This window comes from Carassius auratus, chromosome 35, assembly GCF_003368295.1.
Source record: "Carassius auratus strain Wakin chromosome 35, ASM336829v1, whole genome shotgun sequence".
Classification (NCBI taxonomy): Eukaryota; Metazoa; Chordata; class Actinopteri; order Cypriniformes; family Cyprinidae; genus Carassius; species Carassius auratus.
The window spans coordinates 13,693,542-13,711,765 of record NC_039277.1 but is presented as its reverse complement, the minus strand read 5'-3'; the positions used below and the strand labels follow the sequence as shown (position 1 = coordinate 13,711,765).

Sequence of the window (18,224 nt, the reverse complement as noted above, 5' to 3'; positions counted from 1 at the left end):
TTCTGTAGCAATATCGTCAAAAACACTTTGTTATACTTACTAATGATTATTTAATTAGTTTGTTTTATCATACTTAATCTTGTGACGCTTCCAGATTTTCTATTTTTAAGCAGACAAGTGAGACAAACTGAAGGGAAACCCCACAACTTCGAGGTTATTCCTGACAGTCCGTGACGCCGCCTGCTGTTTGTCAGGAGAACTGCATAGACACACTAACGAATCACACACTTTACGCTTTTATTTTTTCGTTTTAGCATCTACAATGCAGTGTAAAATTTTAGATATTTAAATTAAGAGCACCTTAATTTTGCATCAAAATCTCTACATATTTAGATTAAGAGCACCTTAATTTTGCATCAAAAAAAAAAAAAAAAAAAAAGAATTAAATCCTGATTAGGCTAATGTTTGATTTTAGCTACAAAAGTTTTCAAAACATAAGAAACAGGCAAAGACGGTGGTGCAGAGTTAAAAAAGGGAAAGATAAGAAAGCAATACAAAAATATCCTTTGACATTTCCCATATACGGAAGTAATTTGATGTCAGCAGGTAGTGTTCCTCTAATAAGCCTAATATCGCTCGTGTTGCTGAGGTGAGCTGATAGTTGATGCTATTAGCTGATCTTAAATGCAGCACAGAGTGCTGATGTTCAGTAGAACCGCACACAGCAGCACAGGGAACCTATGAACGCCAATAACGCTGATGTATGACATCGACTTCAAGAACAGAGAGAGAGGGAGAGAGAGCGAGACTAAACCCACAACTGCCCAGTAACAAGCTCTCTCCCCTCATTGGCTGCAGAGGCAAGTGTATTTGATCAGGCCCTCAGACTAAATGACACACTCTGTTTGATGGGTGGACACTAAACCTCACGTGAGAGCTAAAGGAAGACCTCAGCATCTGTCCTATCTGAAGAATCTGCCCTGCTCACAACTGGGTAGTTCACAAAAACAAGCCAAATTCTGCCAAACCTCATCTGTCTTCTCTATAACATAAAATGAGATGTTACGCAGTGCATCATGGCAGCTCTTTTCTGTGTAATGGTTTAAAATGGTATAAAACTGGTTTATCACTTGTTTGTTACATGTACACCTCAAGTCTTCTGAGGACATAATATGGTTGAAAATAAGATATTAAATCTCATTTATTCATGGCATGACATTACTATGTAAAATTGAAATCATAGCTGCAGTTTGATCCTTTTTATAGTATGTTTATGGTCCTTCTATCATTTTTGGAGCTTGACTGCATGTGTATATTTACTTTCATTGAATGGAAATAATTAGATAATTTATCTACAAAGGATCTTTTGTGACACAAAGTGAGAAATAATTTCACTTGGGAGAATAGATATTTCAGATGCAGATGAGACAAACAAAGCGAAACACCAAACAAAAAATTAATTAATCCATAAAACGGCATTGAATGCAGCAATGCAAAAAAAAAAAATTTATAAAAAAAAAAAAAAAAAAAAAAGAATGAATTTGACAAATTCAAAATCAATGTCTGTGGTTTGAATTATTTGCTCTTCTTAAATTATATATATATATATATATATATATATATATATATATATATATATATATATATATATATATATATATATATATATATATATATATATATATATATATATATATATATATAATCTTAATAAAACCATTTCCTATATATACAATATATCCTTTAAAATTCATTCATTCATTATCATACGCAGGCCGAGTCAGGCCTAAATCAGCATTTTGGGGTTTATGGACTTCTCAGCATATTTTCCCCAGTTGGGGGGGGTGTGGGGGGGGCATTACGGGAAGCAGGTTTGTTTGTCAACACACCGTGGGTTCCCTGCCAACATTTTCCTCTCACAGAGACTGAGAGTAAAGCTAAAGATGAAATGTGTTCCCAGGCTGCCGTGTAATTGCGTAGCCCTTATGTTGAACCCCTTGAGCATTCATTCAAATGAGGCCGTAATTGTCACATCTGTTAACCCCGTGAAGAGCCGTCAGCCGAGTGTCACGCATCTGCTAATTGGTACAAACAGGTAGCAGACGCTGATCTCCTCCACTGAGCATCTGCCGATTAGAGTCGCAAATTCAATGAGCGGTGATTAAAGGTCCTGCTAAATGGCAAAGGAGAGGTTGAAATACTGCTGCTGAATATGCTATAACACTTCATAATGGTGATTAACTGGGAGCCAGGAACTGTGATGACTCCGTGGGTTGGTGTGAATTCATTGTTTTAGGCGTGAAGAAAAGCTGAGGAAAATGGGTCATAGGAGTTTTACTCCTGTGGTTTGGTTTGCTGATTGTGAAGCCTTAATGCTCCATGAATCCATAAAATATATATATTCAGAAGGGGATTCTGTACCTGTTAAAGTTGAATCATTCAGTTACAGATAAAAAAATTAAATAATGTAATATAATATATATAGTCTTCAACAGTCCATATATAATATTTTCAAATACCTTTATATAAATATGTTAAATATAAAAAAATGATTTAGCTTCACTTAATAACTTTCTACAAATTAATATGACCTTGGACATTATATTTTGAAGAATACATATCATAATATCCATGCATCTATGTATAATACATGAACTTTATGATATTTTTAAAGATTTTATACAAGTCATAAAATCTGGGTCACATAATTTATGTTACACATTTGAGAAATGTATTTGAGAAATGATGTATAATAAACCATTTAAAACAATTTTTAAAGAGCGTTAAGATTAGATTATATTTGCAACTTTTTTTTCCTCATTTAAATTCAGAGACAACATTTAATCAATTATGTTTATATTTCATTAAATCATGTAAAGACAAAATATTGATATTGAACCTGTCCAGTCAAACAATCATATACATTTTAACATAAAATCTTGATGTTGTAAAAATAATTTCAACTATCCAGTTTTTTTTTTTTTTTTTTTGGCCTGTTATTTTATCAAATACTGTAATAATGCAAATGTGAACTGTTGTGGTGGCAAAGAAACCCAGAGAACAGAAACACGTCAGTGATGTAAAACCTCATGGTCAGGTAGGGATTTTTATTCAAATCATTTGTACAATTGTGTTCTTTATACAAAACATAAACAAAATTAATAATAATAGCATATTGTAGCAAATAAATTTGCAATTAACTTCATTATAGACACTGGTGAAAATAAATAACTGGTTCTTTTTAGATTTATGTGAATACACTTAAATGAAAACCAAAATTTAAATACAAGACTACAAAAAACAATATCGAACATTAAAGGTCTCCTGGACCTTGTCACAGTTCCTCAGAGTCAGCAAATTTGGATCAGTCGCTCTTCTCAAAAAGCTTTTTTTATTAAAAAGCTAATATCTCTGGAAAAAAGAATATTGTATTTTAGTTTTTCTTACTGCATATTATTATTATACCTAATATTTAGAATTCATTTCAGTTTTATATAAACTACTTTTTACATTTTAGTCCATACAAAATTAGGGTAAAACAAAACAAAGAGGTAGTTTTCTTCTTGTGTAATAGTAATAATAATAATAACAATACATTTTATGTGGCACAGCTTGGGTTTATATTTAAAATCTTACCCGCATTTGTTCATATATCCAGTCAAGGAAGTAGGTCACATTTCCGTAGACTCCAGGCTTGTTTCTGAAAGCACATCCATCACCCCAGCTAGTGTCCCCAACCAGCCACCATAGAGAATTCTCCTTTATGACCAGAGGACCCCCACTATCCCCCTGTGTGGAAGATCGCATGTTTATTTTGGCTTTTGGCACATACATTACATTTACAGTGCTCGAATGTACTCTTTTGAATGATCAAGCAGCTTCTAACGGTGTTTCTGACCTGACAGGAGTCCACGCCGCCCTCCAGCTTGCCAGCACAGATCATGGTGTCTGTGATTCGTCCGTTATACACTGCTCGGCTGTTGCAAGTCGTTCTGTCGATTAGCTGGATTTTGGCTTCTTGTAAGGTTTGTGAGGCAGGTCCTTTAAGAAAACAAAATTAGCTTGAAACGATTTTCAGTTTCAGAAATGTAGAGGCATGAGTTATTTTGTCTAATATGAATCACTACACATGTATTTGGATCTGTAAATGGTTACAGCTCTGTTTTGCTTTTTGAAAAGTTTCAAACCTCCACTAAACAGTGCCCCCCATCCAGTGATGTAACTTTCCCGCGGGGCAGCAAAGTACATGCCTTTACGGGGAAGACAAACTGGCCTGACGTCCGCTGAAACAAGAAACAAAATGCAAACTGTCAACATCCAAAACAAAGGAGGAGATATTTTGCAGAAAATTTCAAGCTGCTGTTTTCCACACAATAGAAACTTCTGTCTCCAAAAATCCACCACAAAGATGGTCCATACAACTTATTTATTTTCTTCTGAAGTCATGAACAGGGCAGACTGATAAACAAGGAGTTCTATGAATAAAACAGCTTTACTATTTTACAAAAGCTTTCTCTTAGGGTTCGACACAATAAAGAATCTTTTGAACAACCTGATGGTGAGTAAATGATGATTCTTTCACCTAAAACTCAATTATCGAAGTCATGTTCTATATTAAAAATATTTTACTCTGGGGGAAAAAATGTACCCAGAAATTTCTAGTAAAAAACACACTGAATTAAATGTGAAATTATGAAGCATAAAAACTGAAATAGCATTTTCTTGCTAAACATATTCCGCAATAATCTGTTTCATTTAATACTTTGAATTTTTTTTACTAATATAATTATTAATACTATGAAATAAAATATTAAATACAAACAGTATTCATTTATAAATATAAAATCCAAAAATAATTATTCAATAAAAATACAGAAATGTTGACTTTCCAACGAACTAAAATGTAATTTTTAATCAATTCAAATGACAAGCACATAACGGAATTACAAAAGCTTACAAAAAATATTCACATAAAAGCTATATTGTAAATAATACCTACGGTAAATAACAGTGTGAAACAAAAACACTTTTATTTAATTTATTATCATTATCATATTATCATGAAATTTTCTTATTGGCTGGGGGGAAATGTGAAATTCAGTCTTACATGTAAATCTGAGTGGTTGGTTTAGCTTCATCAGGGCAATGTCATTTTCGTTGGTCCTCGGGTTAAAGTCGTGCATGACAATTCGGTTTACAGAATTGCCAGTGGCCGAGCGCATCTCAGCACGAGTCAGATATCCAGCATACACAGTCCAATCCCTTGCATTTGAAAACCTACACCAGTTGGTCATTTATTAGAGTCATCATAACTTGTCAAATGAGACTGGACTAAATGAGAGAACTTACTCATAAACACAGTGAGCCGCAGTGATGATCCAGTAAGGTGTAATGATAGACCCGCCACACAAATGGTTTCCGGAAATTTGCAGGCTGACCTGCCATGGCCACACCCCCTTAGCGGTCACAGTGGTTCCTCCCACGATTCGGGTCACGCTGTTCCGTCCACAATCTACAACAGAATTCAATAATCATTATCAGTGTATGTGAAAATGTAGCTTTCCTGCCCACAAGCTACACTTCATATTAATACTTTAGATACTTAAAAGGATGGGTCACCCAAAAATGAGAGTGAGTAAAAGATGATGACAAATATGTACATCGGGATCAGTGTTATTGTTTCATACTTATTTACTTTTATAGTTTTTGCTTTTATTTTTGCATTTTCAGTTTTCATTTTATTTTAGCCTAAGGTATTTAACCTTTTTGTTTTATTCCAGTTTTAGTTATTTTAGTACTTATTTTCATTTAGAAGCCATGGCTTTTAAATTTTTTTCTCATATTATGATTTAGTTTTTCTTACTGCATATTATTATTATACCTCATATTTAAAATTAATTTCAATTTTATATAAATTACTTTTATCTTTTTAGTCATACAAAATTATGGTAAAACTCAAAAAAAAAAAAAAAAACACACACACACAGACACAAAATAATAATAGAAAAATACAAATTAATAGATGCAACTATTATCTTACCTATACATTTGAGTGCCACTGCTTTGTTAGATGGACAGTCTGAACTGAATTATTATAAGATAAATATAAAAAGAGTTTTTATAACATAACCAACATGCAAAACCTAAACATTTTAGATGTGAAAAACTGGAAAATTCTGTATAAACAGTCTGTGACGCACCTTTTACTGTGAAAACTTGTCAGATTGAAAGAGCTGGGAGTATCTGTCTTCACCAGCATGTAGTCAGACGATGCTCTAGAGTTACTCTCCACATAACCCACATAAGTGTTCCTGAGAGATAAACCACACACAAACACACAGCACATATTACAAATCGCCTCTTTCAAAACCCATTCTGAAAATGCTTTACATTTTCATTTGATGGCAAAGCTGAGTTTTCAGCATCATTTTTCTAGCATCTTCAATGTCACATGATCCTTCAGAAATTATTCAAAAAAGTTGATTTGGTGCTTTTAAAAAACTTAATTTATTATTATTTATTTTTTTGTGGCAACTAAAACATTTAAGGATTCTTTGATGAATAGAAAGTTTCAAAGAACAGCATGTATTTCAAACAGGACGTTATTTAGTAGCAGTCGCAGACTTTCCTCTGAGCAGTCGCAGACTAACCCTGAATCAACAAACAGAACTAACAATTATTGCTAAATGTGTGACTGAATCATATAATAACTTAATCAATAATATTGATAGTTCATCGTCTAGCTGACTACGTCTTGTATTATTATTATTATTTTTATTTTTTCTAAAATCCTGTCAAATGTGCACAAACTACTAGCTACTACTAAATATTGTAGAAACATAATTTTCTGTAAAGTTGCTTTGTAACGATTTGTTTTGTAAAAAGCGCTATACAAATAAACTTGAATTGAATTGAATAGATGAGTCGTACTAATATTACCTCTCGTATCCCATCTCCTCACATGCTTGCTTCCCGAGGTTGTCACTCCATCCATCCATACAGACATTCTCCCATTTTTGGCTCTCACGTGAGTACATCTGAAGAAGGGAGTTAGATCCATACAGACGATCTACACAAAAAAGGTACAGTAAAGTGCTTTGAATGGGATCAGTTCATTATGTCAGACCATATGCGTAAGGGATTCTTACAGCAATGAGCTTCATCGTCTCCTGATGGACAGTTCTGCACGCCGTCACACCACTGCGAGAAGCTGACACATTTGTTATCCGTTTTACAGCGACGCCCTTGCAAACAATCAAACCCATCTGTTGGAGTAGATGGAGGATATCAGAGCAAGAAAAAACTGGGTAGATGTATAGTTGGAACCAGTGTGTGGGTTTCTTACCATAAACCCAAAGCACCGCAGCTATGACCCCAGCAACAACCAGAAGGGTGATGACTATGCAAAGGATCAACGGCCATTTTTTTCTCCTGGAAGCTGTTGGAAAATCAAAGCTCATAAAAATCAAAAAAATTGTAAACATAAAAATGATAAAAGAGATCAAAGGGAGAGCTCACCCAAACTTGTATGAATTTCTTTTGTCTGTTGAACACAGAAGATATTTTGAAGAATGTGAGTACCTAGAAGTTGTTGGTCCCCATTGGCTTAAATAGTATGGAAAAGCAGAAACAATAATAATACTATGGAAGTCAATGGGTACCAGAAACTGTTTGGCTACCCGCATTCTTCAAAATATCTTCTTTTGTGTTCAACACCACAACAGCTTGGAAGAACTTGAAGTAAATGATACAACATTTAAATTTTAAATACCTTTGTGAACCGGATTAACGTCAAGGTAGAGTCCAGGTGTGACCGTGTGGTGTGTGTTTACAGGTGCTGTTTGAGGCGTATACTGATGCAGGCTCTGACCAGGCGAGTATCTCTCTGTAAAGTACTGTGGAGGAGAATTCTGGTGTATATACTGTGGGTTTTGGGGACCGGGGTGCTGAGGTAAAGCCGGGTTTATTCCAGAAGAGGGTGCATGTGGAGGGGGACGCTGCTCTTCATGTTGGAAACCATGGTTCACGTGCGAAACATTGTCGTAAATCTGAGAGAAATGTGGTTTTTGTCAGTTTCTCAGGTTTAATAATGTGACAAATCAGACTGAAAATATTCATCAGAAAGTAACTTTAGACTACTGTGAGAATATTAGCAATTACAATATGACTAACAGCAACAATGTGCAGACTGTTCCAGGAAAAACTAGCCTATTAAATACACATTGTTCCTTATTTGAACAATAATATGCACTATTTACTCCTTTATTGACATGCTTTATTATATGTAATAAACTATATTGAACTTAACACGCCTTAAGAGTAATCCAATATTTCATCCGATCAACATTTTATTGCAGTAGAGACAGGAAATGAGCTGCACTTGCTTATATCTTACAACACTGGAAAAAAGATTTTTTTTTTATTTTTTCAGATTTCATGTAATTAAGTCTAAATGTCCAATATAGACTACTTGAAATTAAATGTTATATTGTTACCTCCCCCAAATTAATGAATAAATGAATACTAATATATATATATATATATATATATATATATATATATATATATATATATATATATATATATATATACACACACACACACACACACACACACACACACACACACTCAAAGGCCACTTTATTAGGTGAACATCGTAGGTACCTGACGGGCTGGTCTGAGTATTCCAAAAACTCTTGAAATTCACGCATAACCAACTCTAGGGTTTACAGAGAATGGTCCGAAAAAGAGAACATATCCAGTGAGCGGCAATTGTGTGGACAACAATACCTTGTTGATGTCAGAGGAGAATGGGCAGACTGGTTAGAGATGATAGAAAGGCTACAATTTGCAAAGGCTCAACAAAATTGGACAATGGAAGATTGGGAAAATGTTGCTTGGTCTGATGAATCTCGATTTCTGCTGCAACATTCAAATGATAGGGTCAGAATTTGACGTAAAGAACATGAAAGCATGGATCCATCCTGCCTCGTCTCAATGGTTCAGGCTGCTGGTGGTGGTGTAATGGTGTGGGGGATATTTTCTTGGCACATTTTGGGCCCATTACCACCAATTGAGCATCGTTTAAACGCCACGGCATACCTGAGTTTTGTTGATGACTATGTCCATCCCTTTATGACTACAGTGTACCCATCTTCTGTTGGCTACTTCCAGCAGGATAATGCACCATGTCACAAAGCTCGAATCATCTCATACTGGTTTCTTGATCATTACAATGGGTTCACTTTTCTCAAACTGGCCTCCACAGTCACCAGATCTCAATCCATTAGAGCAGCTTTGGGATGTGGTGGAACGGGAGATTCACATCATGGATGTGCAGCCGACCAATCTGCAGCAACTGTGTGAAGCTATCATGTCAATATGGACCAAAATCTCTGAAGAATGTTTCCAAAACCTTGTTGAATCTATGCCATGAAGAATTAAGGCAGTTCTGAAGACAAAAAGGGGTCCAACCCGGTACTAGCGAGGTGTACCTAATAAAGTGGCCAGTGAGTGAATATATACAAATATACATAGTTTTGGTTGTATTCCTATCTGAATAAAGAAAGGCTATTTTGGTTTCAATTAAATTGTTTGCATACATTTTTCAGGTACAATAGAAAAGTTCCCTGTAGCTTATTCAGAAAATAGTTCCTTATGGAAATGATGTATGAATCAGGCCATTATCCATTGTGTCTAATGTTATCATTATTTTTCATGAATTCATTTCTAACTGCCTTTCCATTATAAAAGACCAAATGGCCTTTCTGATGAATCATTCATTAAGTGCTTGGTTTGTCCTCAGGATAGTTAATGCTTTACAAATATATCTGTTGACTGACAGTTTCTGCTTTGTTCCATAAAATCAATGTCAAACAAAAGACAACGGGAACTAAAAGATCCAAGCTGGACAGAAGAGGGTGTTCAGACAGGAGTTAAGATAAGAAAAAACAACTAGTTTATGTCATTACCGCATTTGTCGTCTGCATCTTTTGCCTTTGGCTTGTTTGAACTAAAAAAAAAAAATCACTTGAACTTCAAGCTCAGTCTAAGATCTGCTGAGTAAACAAACATTAAAACATGCATTAGTCTTAGAAACAGCAACAGATCTGTATGAAATCATACATCAATGTCATACAAATTATAATAATATACAGTAAAACTCACCTGGTTTTCCTTGTGTTTGAGTGTTAGTGGACTCTCTGTCCGCTCTCTGTGTGTGTAATGAACAGCCAACGCCACACCTTTGCTTGGTAGATCAGCTAAAACACCCACCAGTCAGGTGAATGCATAAAATATCAATCATAAAATATCACCCGGTGACCAGAACTAAGGGTTTATTATTCAGAGCACTTGATTGGTTTTCTTTTCAATGACTATCTGGTCTCACATTTCTCGCACACAGATGACGCAACTTTGCATTGTAAAATACCAAGCAAACAAGTTGTGTCAATAATAAGGAAAAAAAATATATTCCTGTCAAAGGAGCTTCCTTACTGCAAACTCCATTTCACAACATTTTGAACGGGGCACAAATGCAATAGAAAAATATATAAAATGACATCTGTTTTTTATTTTTTGCTTTTGTTTAGTCTCGCAAATGCAAATCTACATTAACTTCAGTCTCTGTGATTTGAATGCTATGGTTCAAGTCTGCTGAAGTCAAATGATAGCTTTGTGTGAGAATTTAGCCAAGTTTAGTTCCTATACACTGAAAACCTTCCATTCATAGCTCAAATCTAATTTGTAAAAATAAAGCAAGCTTTTGCGTGCTGCAAGTGTGCACTAAATATTCCCTTTCACTTGAAGAAGGAAACATTTGGTAAATCACAATAGATTAGAAGACACGAGAATCAAACATATTTGGTACTGTTGTTATTATAGTATCATATTCCATCATAGGTTTTATTAATATTTAAAGAAGCAATTCGTTTTTTTTTTTTTTTTTTTGATTTAAATTAACTTTTTGTTTTTATCATTTGTAGTATATATTTTAGTTTTAACTTTTTTGGCAAAATGACAAAACTATTAATTATTAGTTGTACTATTCCTTTAAATACCCCTTTAAATCACAGCACACAGCAAATCAAACACTATCCCCATGTGTGTCAACCTTTGCAGACCTTTTAACCCTCTGTGCCCCAGAGAAAACTAAACAATCTTATGTTTCACAAGAGTGCTGTTCTTTTCAGCGAAAGCTTCAAAATCATATATGAACATATTTCAGTGTCATGTATGAACAAATATGGAGAGGAAATAAATATAAACAAACTCAACTTTAAGTTCTCATGTAAATAATTTTGTACAAAGAATCACCTGAACTGCTAAAAGCTATACATCCTTTACAAGGCTTCTATTTGATGAAAGTTTCATCGGTTGCAAGCTGTAACTAGACTTCCTGTTCAATTTCCTGACACGACACAATTTCCACATGAAAAACAAGCTGTAAAGATCATCTGCACTAAGAAAATGTGTGGCTTTCCAAACTCATCTCTCGCACAGGGGTCAATCTCAGCCCTGCTGTTATTCAGTAACTTAGTCAATGAGCCGATACTTTGAGATCCATGACGTTACAAGTGCTCTCTCAACATCATGTTAATATTTGACTCCCACGCCTGTCTCGTAGACTGAAGCACGATAACATTTTAATGACAACTAGAAGGAAGAAACTGAAAATTAGAGCTTGATAAACATTCTCTGTGTACTCAGTAAAATCAACATATGGTGTTATGTGATGAGGCAAGACTTGCGTCTGGAGGTGGAGCCAAAGTTTGTTTTCGGTCAAGGTGTTGGATTATTGATACAGACCCGGAAAGAAGCTCTGTCAAGTTCTCAGGAGGAAATAATTGTTCCTTTTCACTTGCTGAAATCCTGGTTACAACCTAGAAAAATTCTGGGGCAAAGTTAACTCATTTCTGTTAAATAGCTAACAGGCATTTTCAAGGTGAAGTGACTGAAAATTAGCTGTTCAGATTTACTTTTTTTTTTTTTTTATACATATAACTCTTTGTATTTAATGAGGGTGATTATTTCCCAGCAAGTAATTTAAATGTTCTCAGCCATATAAGTTTGGAATGACAAGAAAGTGAATAGTTTATAACAAGTTTAGTTTTTGATTGGATTATAATCTCTTTATTGTCATTGACATATTTAGCATCTAGTTGCTTCTAGTTCTACCCCTTTGGCAAAACATTATTTAACAAATGATCTAGTAACACAGGTAATTTAATAAATAAAGTACATAAATTAGCATAACTTCTGCAAAAGAAAAAAAAAAAAGATCCTCATGGACTCAATAACCAGGAACATCAGTAACACATTGTAATGATGAAACTTGAGATATTGCACATACAGTATGAACTTAAAATGTAATTATGTGATTCTAAGGCAATGCTACTGTATATGTAATAGTGATCTATCATAAAAATAAACTGATTCTGAATAATTTTATTATTATTCATTTTGTTTTGCTTTTTGTCGTTGGTTTTTCCCACTCTTTTTTTAAAAATCAAACGTAATATTACAAAATCTTTTTCATTAAAATAAAAAAAATAAAAAAACTTGACTTTCCAAATGAGGAAAATATATAGAGAGACTGATTAGGAGACTGATTAAAGATTAAGAAGAGTAAAATATCTCAATTTTAACATTTTGTTTGTAGTTCAATGCTTTGGGAAAATAAAATGTCATGAGATAATGGTAAATTAGGTTTTTATTGTTTTTTTTTGTTTTTTTAACCTTTGTTAGAATCAAGATTTTAATCACTGCCTCATTATAGTCTGTGAAAAGCATCCATTAGCGAATCAGCACACAGAGCTCAAAGCACACACCATCTGGTGTTCATTCCGGTGAAATGCATTGTGTTATTTCTGAGTATATTCATCACACATTCAACATCAACGAAACCAACCAATAATCTATTTCAGTGCAAACACACACTTTAACATTCTAAACCCTTTTATTAAACCATTATTTTGAGAATGATCACCATGTAACAAAATATGTAACAAGAGCAGAGAGATTTGTACAGTATGACCATTCACAAGTTTGTTTCCTATTTTAAGAAAAAACAGGACTGACCTCGCATTAATAATGCAGGCATGATGATATATCTGGCACAATGACCAAATCCTACATGCATTCTGTAGGTTAAAGTGCAAGTCCTAATATTTCTGGATCAGAATAGAGGAGGCGCCACCTCCTCCATTGCAGATTCCGGCCAGGCCGTACTGTCCCGATTTCAGATTGTGCACCATGTGTCCAACGATTCTCGCCCCTGACATTCTAGAAATCGCAAAACCAGCACATTAATTATTGAGCGAATCTAATTACAGTATGTCAATATAGTAACCAGTGATACATCTGAAAGATGCTGCATATCTTTACCCAATTGGATGTCCAAGAGAAACAGCTCCTCCGTTGATATTGACTTTATCGGGGTCGATGTCTAACATCTTGATGTTGGCCAGCACCACGACACTGAAGGCCTCATTGATCTCCCACATGGCAATGTCTTCTTTCTTCACACCGGCTGCTTTTAGGACCTGTGCGAAACCGATGTTACTACACTGAAGGACTTCACTTTAACTTAGAAATCAACAGATAAACATCAGCTAACCTTGGGGACGGCAAAGGCTGGAGCGATAGGGAAATCGATGGGGGCGACAGCAGCATCAGCGAAAGCTGTGAATTAGGATAAAATGGTGATCTAGATGTGAAACTATAATTCTCTGACAAAACTAGCCATAAATGAGTAGCTAACTAGCATGACAGTACCACAATTGTTCAGTCCAAATAGTGTAGTTTTCCCAGTAACAAGACTTTTTTTTCTTCTCAAGGGGTGGAGCTATGGCAAAACTCAAATGCTGCTTCTGTCTCTTTTTTCTTGACAAGAATTACATTTATTTAGACATAGAACATCTTTAAGACCACATATTAGGTAAAGCACACTTTTTTTATTTAGTTTACAGCATGTATGCATTATGTATAGATTATTTATTTTATATTTTTAGGCTGATAATTTTACCATAAGTCCGGGACTGCAGATGTAAAATAGCCTTTTGGATAATTCTGGAAAATTACGTATTACTGATGTGCATTGTCCCTGTGAAATAAACCTGAATAATATAAATAGGATGAGTTTCAACCTGCGTCATGTTCAAAAGAAGTCTCATTAGAAGTTGTTATTTTTTTAATAGTCTAATAAATCTAAACATTGATAGTTCTCTATTATACTGTTATGTTGAATGGTTATAGTCAGTGGTTAAATATTTGGAGGGAAAAAAGTTAATAGAGACATCAGTAGTATTTGCATCAGTGATACATTCTGGCCTTCAGTCATAAAAAAGATACCATTAAACAAATATTACAAAATATACTGTCCTTATGTTGTTTTTACATTCATTTGAATATTGAATGTGAAATTATTGCACTATAAAAGTATATTTAACAACTTTAACATTAGGTGGGATTAATCGAAAATTTAATTAATGACCAAATGCGATTATCTATTTTTTTTTTTTTTTCATTTATTGATCACACTGGTTAATATAAAAGAAAATCGTAGACTCGCTTCTGTGTTGTAATATGATAGATAATACATTTCAGTTCATTTCAGAATTTAATGTATTGTAAACCTCTCAGAATATTGTTTACTGTCTTTATGCTTGTAAATGTGTTCTTCGTTGCAAAAACAATACTAAAAGAAAAACTATAATAATAATTTGATGTGTTAGTAACATTTCGTTTTTAGCATGTAGCTAACTACCTTATCAAAAGGGTGACAAGTTTAACTAGTTTATTTAAATAATTAACATTAAATTATTAAAGTATCTTTGAATGAAGATACTTCTATATTGGTGTACTGTAGTTCAGCAAGAAAATTCAAGTGGATCTATCATAGAGCATGTATCACAGTATCATTCAAATGAACAAAATACACCATAAAATGTCATTTAATTTTAAACAGGTGAAAAGTGGCTCACCAACGATCTTTGCAAGCGGCGTGATGTTGAGTCTCTTTGCCGCATCTGCAGTCATGAGCACGAGAGCCGCCGCGCCATCGTTTAGCGTGCTAGCGTTGGCTGCCGTCACTGTGCCTGCAAAAACAAACGTTTTTCAATACCCCCTCATATATAGAAAAGAAGCACTTTAACATAATTTTCAAAAAAGCAATTATTACAGAAATAATCTAGTTTTCTAGTTTTTGTCAACTTAAGTGAACACTAAATATGTTTTCAGACACTTAATTGCATGTTTTAAGCAATTACATGAAAATGTATTATAGTTTAAATCTATAATAAACGCAATTATCTCAAAATCAGAGTGTTTTTTTTATCCCACTTAAGTAGGCGTTAAGTGCATCTTTAAATGTAATTTCATAATTACTTCTATTGTCTACTGAATGTACTGACAAGCATTTAAGGTAAACTAAAATATACTTGTATGTAATTTTTACATTTGCTCTGATGAAGCTGCAATGAAAAAAAAACTTTAAATGTAATATTGAATAACATTCTACAGTTAATTCATAATCAAGTCCTCTGATCTGCTTTAATGTTAGTCAGCACATCAAAATAGGTGGACAAAATATTATTAAAACTGATTTTTTTAGTCAATTTTTAATTTAAGATGAATACGATGTGACTTTTTAAAATATTTATATTATTTTAAGGTAGAGTTTTTTTTTTTTTTTTCTTTTTTTTAAATATGCTTTTAAAATGTGAAGAACACTATGTTCAGTACTCTTCCACTAGGGTTAATGATAATCTTGTACCGTTCTCTTTCTGGAACACAGCCCTCAGTTTGGGGACTTTGCTGAAATCAACCTTCTTATATTCTTCATCTTCCTTCACAACGATGTCTGGTTTTCCTATACGGTGAGAGAGCACATTTTATTGCAATTATGTATCATATTTATATATTATGCAACCAAATATTTTAATTCTTGGGGAATGATGAAACTTAAACCAACCTTTCTGAGGAATGCTCACAGGAACCACTTCCTTGGCCAGGATGCCAGACTTCCATGCTGCTTTGCTGCGGCTGTACGAGTTGATGGCAAACGCGTCCTGCTCCTCCCTGGAGATACCGCTGTTCTTAGCTGTATTTTCAGCACAGCTGCCCTAAAAATGGAGATATGTGGAGGCGTTTTACACAGTCATGGTCTCTACAGTGTTATACGCACTGCTGTCAAGATGTTTCCACACAATTTCATTCACTTCCTTTATTTACTTAGTACTTATTAACAGGCTTCACTACTATGCAAATACAATGCAATCTGTTTTACCATGTGGAATTTGTTGTAGACGTCCGTCAACCCATCCTTAACAATCAGATCCTCCATCTTCACACCACCATAAGGGGGCGCTTCTCTAGCCATAACATAAGGAACCTGAGACATGCTTTCCATTCCACCAGCAACCATCACATCCTGAAAGAGATCATGTAGATTTACTATCTCTGCTGTATTAGCATGCTTAAAGCTGTTACTTTCACACAAAACACTTTCTGAATCTCTGGCAACGTGTCTTTTACATTACCTGATGCCCACACATGAGACTCTGAGCGGCCATCATGATGGACTTCATCCCGGAAGCACACACTTTATTGATGGTAGTTGCCGGAGTGGATATAGGGAGACCTACACGAGGAAGATCACAAACATCACTGAATTTTTTAATTCCTAAATAAAAGGTGCATTTTTTTGTTTGTTTGTGTGTATGATATAGGACTCACCTGCACCCAGAAGAGCCTGTCTGGTTGGTGCTTGTCCTTCTCCTGCCTGCAACACATTGCCCATATAAACTTCCTTCACCTCCTCAAGAGGAATTCCTGTGGATGACACATAAACCTTTAATCATGCAGACAGCTAGAACAAATAAGACTTAAAAATGCAGAAATATTAACATGCATATCAATGCATTAGAAATATCAAACTGCGTTGGACTAGTCGTAGAAACAAATAGCACACCTTTCTGATTACCATTATAATTTCTCTAGATTATTTGATAAACAGAGGCTCCAAAGAACAGCGTTTATACGAAATCAATTTTTTTGAAACATTATAAATGTTTTACTTTCACTTTGGCTCAATTTAATGCATTATTGCTAATTAAAATTATTATTTATTTTCAAAATGTAATTATACTGACTCAAAACTTAAAGGTGAATTAGTGTACATTTGAAAATATTACTGAATAAAAAATATGAATTATAATTAGCTATATTCTTAAACTACATAATCTGCATAATAAAATAGGAAATAAAATATGAATTCCTCCTAAAACCATCAGAATTTTACCTGCTTTCTCGACGGCTCCTTTAATAGCAATGGAACCCAGTTTAGTTGCAGGGACTGTGGAAAGGCTTCCTTTGAAAGAGCCAATAGGAGTCCTGACTGCACTGACGATGACAACTTCCTGTGCAGACAGAAATGAGAGGAAGATAACACTCATCAATGCAGAGCATATTCAATGAAGGAACCAGCTCTGGCTCCGTAAACTGATAAAATCGCATAATATTTTACTCACATTTAGAGATGGTCGTGTGCTGTAGGTCCTGCTCAGATATTTATGTGCCTGCAACGGCAGATTCAAAAACTATTTTGCTGGCAAAATAAATGACTGTTATTTATATGATCACCTCATATTTTGCGTGTCTACAATTTAAGAGGTGAGGTGCAATGTTTAAAACAGTACTGTGTAACTTCGGTTCTGAAATAATGAAACAGGCCTGCAGTCAAACTGCTGTATGCGCCGCATTGTCTCGCAGCATAGTCAATATCGGCTATCGATTTATGTATTTCAGACTCACCATTTGTCTGCACAGGTGTGTGCGTGTACTGTAAAGTGCGCAGGACGTCATAATCGCGATGGAAAACTGCATACAGAGAACAGCAAATTTCACCTTCAACCCTCTGAATGAGAGCGTACAGCGTAGTACTTGCAAAAAGCAGCCAATCACAGTAGAGGTGTGTCTGCGTCACATGGCGACGCCCCGCGCATTATGGGTAATGTAGTTTATGTCCAGGCGCTCATATATAGCGCGACCACACCAAAACAACGTCTACCTGATTACTAGACTAAGTTGTCTTCGCTTCTGATTGATTTTGCGCCTAAAACTGTCACCAAAAAACACATGGTTTAGCTATAAACACAGATGGTTATGTCTAAAATGAAAGTAAACATTTCAGAGAGAAACAGATTCGTGTAGCTCTTAAAGTGACAGTAAAAATGCTGCAGCTTCTCATTAAAGGAATAGTTCACCCCCAAATTAAATTTCTG

The 18,224-nt window shown here is 34.6% G+C and overlaps 2 protein-coding genes across 4 annotated transcripts; both read right to left on the bottom strand.

Annotated features, from left to right (window-relative positions):
- Positions 1-3,015: 3,015 nt before the first annotated feature.
- LOC113054508 (transmembrane protease serine 2-like) lies at positions 3,016-10,254 on the bottom strand. 3 transcript variants are annotated; one of them, XM_026220112.1, is made up of 14 exons: positions 10,108-10,254; positions 9,912-9,998; positions 7,712-7,988; positions 7,286-7,378; positions 7,089-7,205; positions 6,880-7,009; positions 6,141-6,251; positions 5,981-6,024; positions 5,290-5,452; positions 5,048-5,217; positions 4,128-4,223; positions 3,839-3,981; positions 3,577-3,729; positions 3,016-3,351 (listed from the first exon to the last, which is right to left on the bottom strand). In XM_026220112.1, the coding sequence occupies exons 2-14, from the start codon at positions 9,927-9,929 to the stop codon at positions 3,343-3,345; spliced, it is 1,524 nt and encodes a 507-aa protein (XP_026075897.1). In that variant the 5' UTR covers positions 9,930-9,998; positions 10,108-10,254; the 3' UTR covers positions 3,016-3,342. The 3 variants fall into 3 exon arrangements, with proteins under 3 accessions (XP_026075897.1, XP_026075898.1, XP_026075899.1); XM_026220113.1 differs by having other exon boundaries at positions 9,912-9,995; XM_026220114.1 differs by having other exon boundaries at positions 9,912-9,952.
- Positions 10,255-12,060: 1,806 nt separating this feature from the next.
- On the bottom strand, positions 12,061-17,913 carry LOC113054509 (acetyl-CoA acetyltransferase, mitochondrial-like). Its single transcript, XM_026220115.1, has 12 exons — positions 17,755-17,913; positions 17,472-17,519; positions 17,243-17,360; positions 16,678-16,773; positions 16,482-16,582; positions 16,229-16,372; positions 15,914-16,064; positions 15,716-15,811; positions 14,925-15,038; positions 13,559-13,623; positions 13,327-13,484; positions 12,061-13,224 (listed from the first exon to the last, which is right to left on the bottom strand). Exons 1-12 carry the CDS (start codon positions 17,824-17,826, stop codon positions 13,104-13,106), a joined length of 1,284 nt encoding a protein of 427 aa, XP_026075900.1. The 5' UTR covers positions 17,827-17,913; the 3' UTR covers positions 12,061-13,103.
- Between the last annotated feature and the right edge of the window lie 311 nt (positions 17,914-18,224).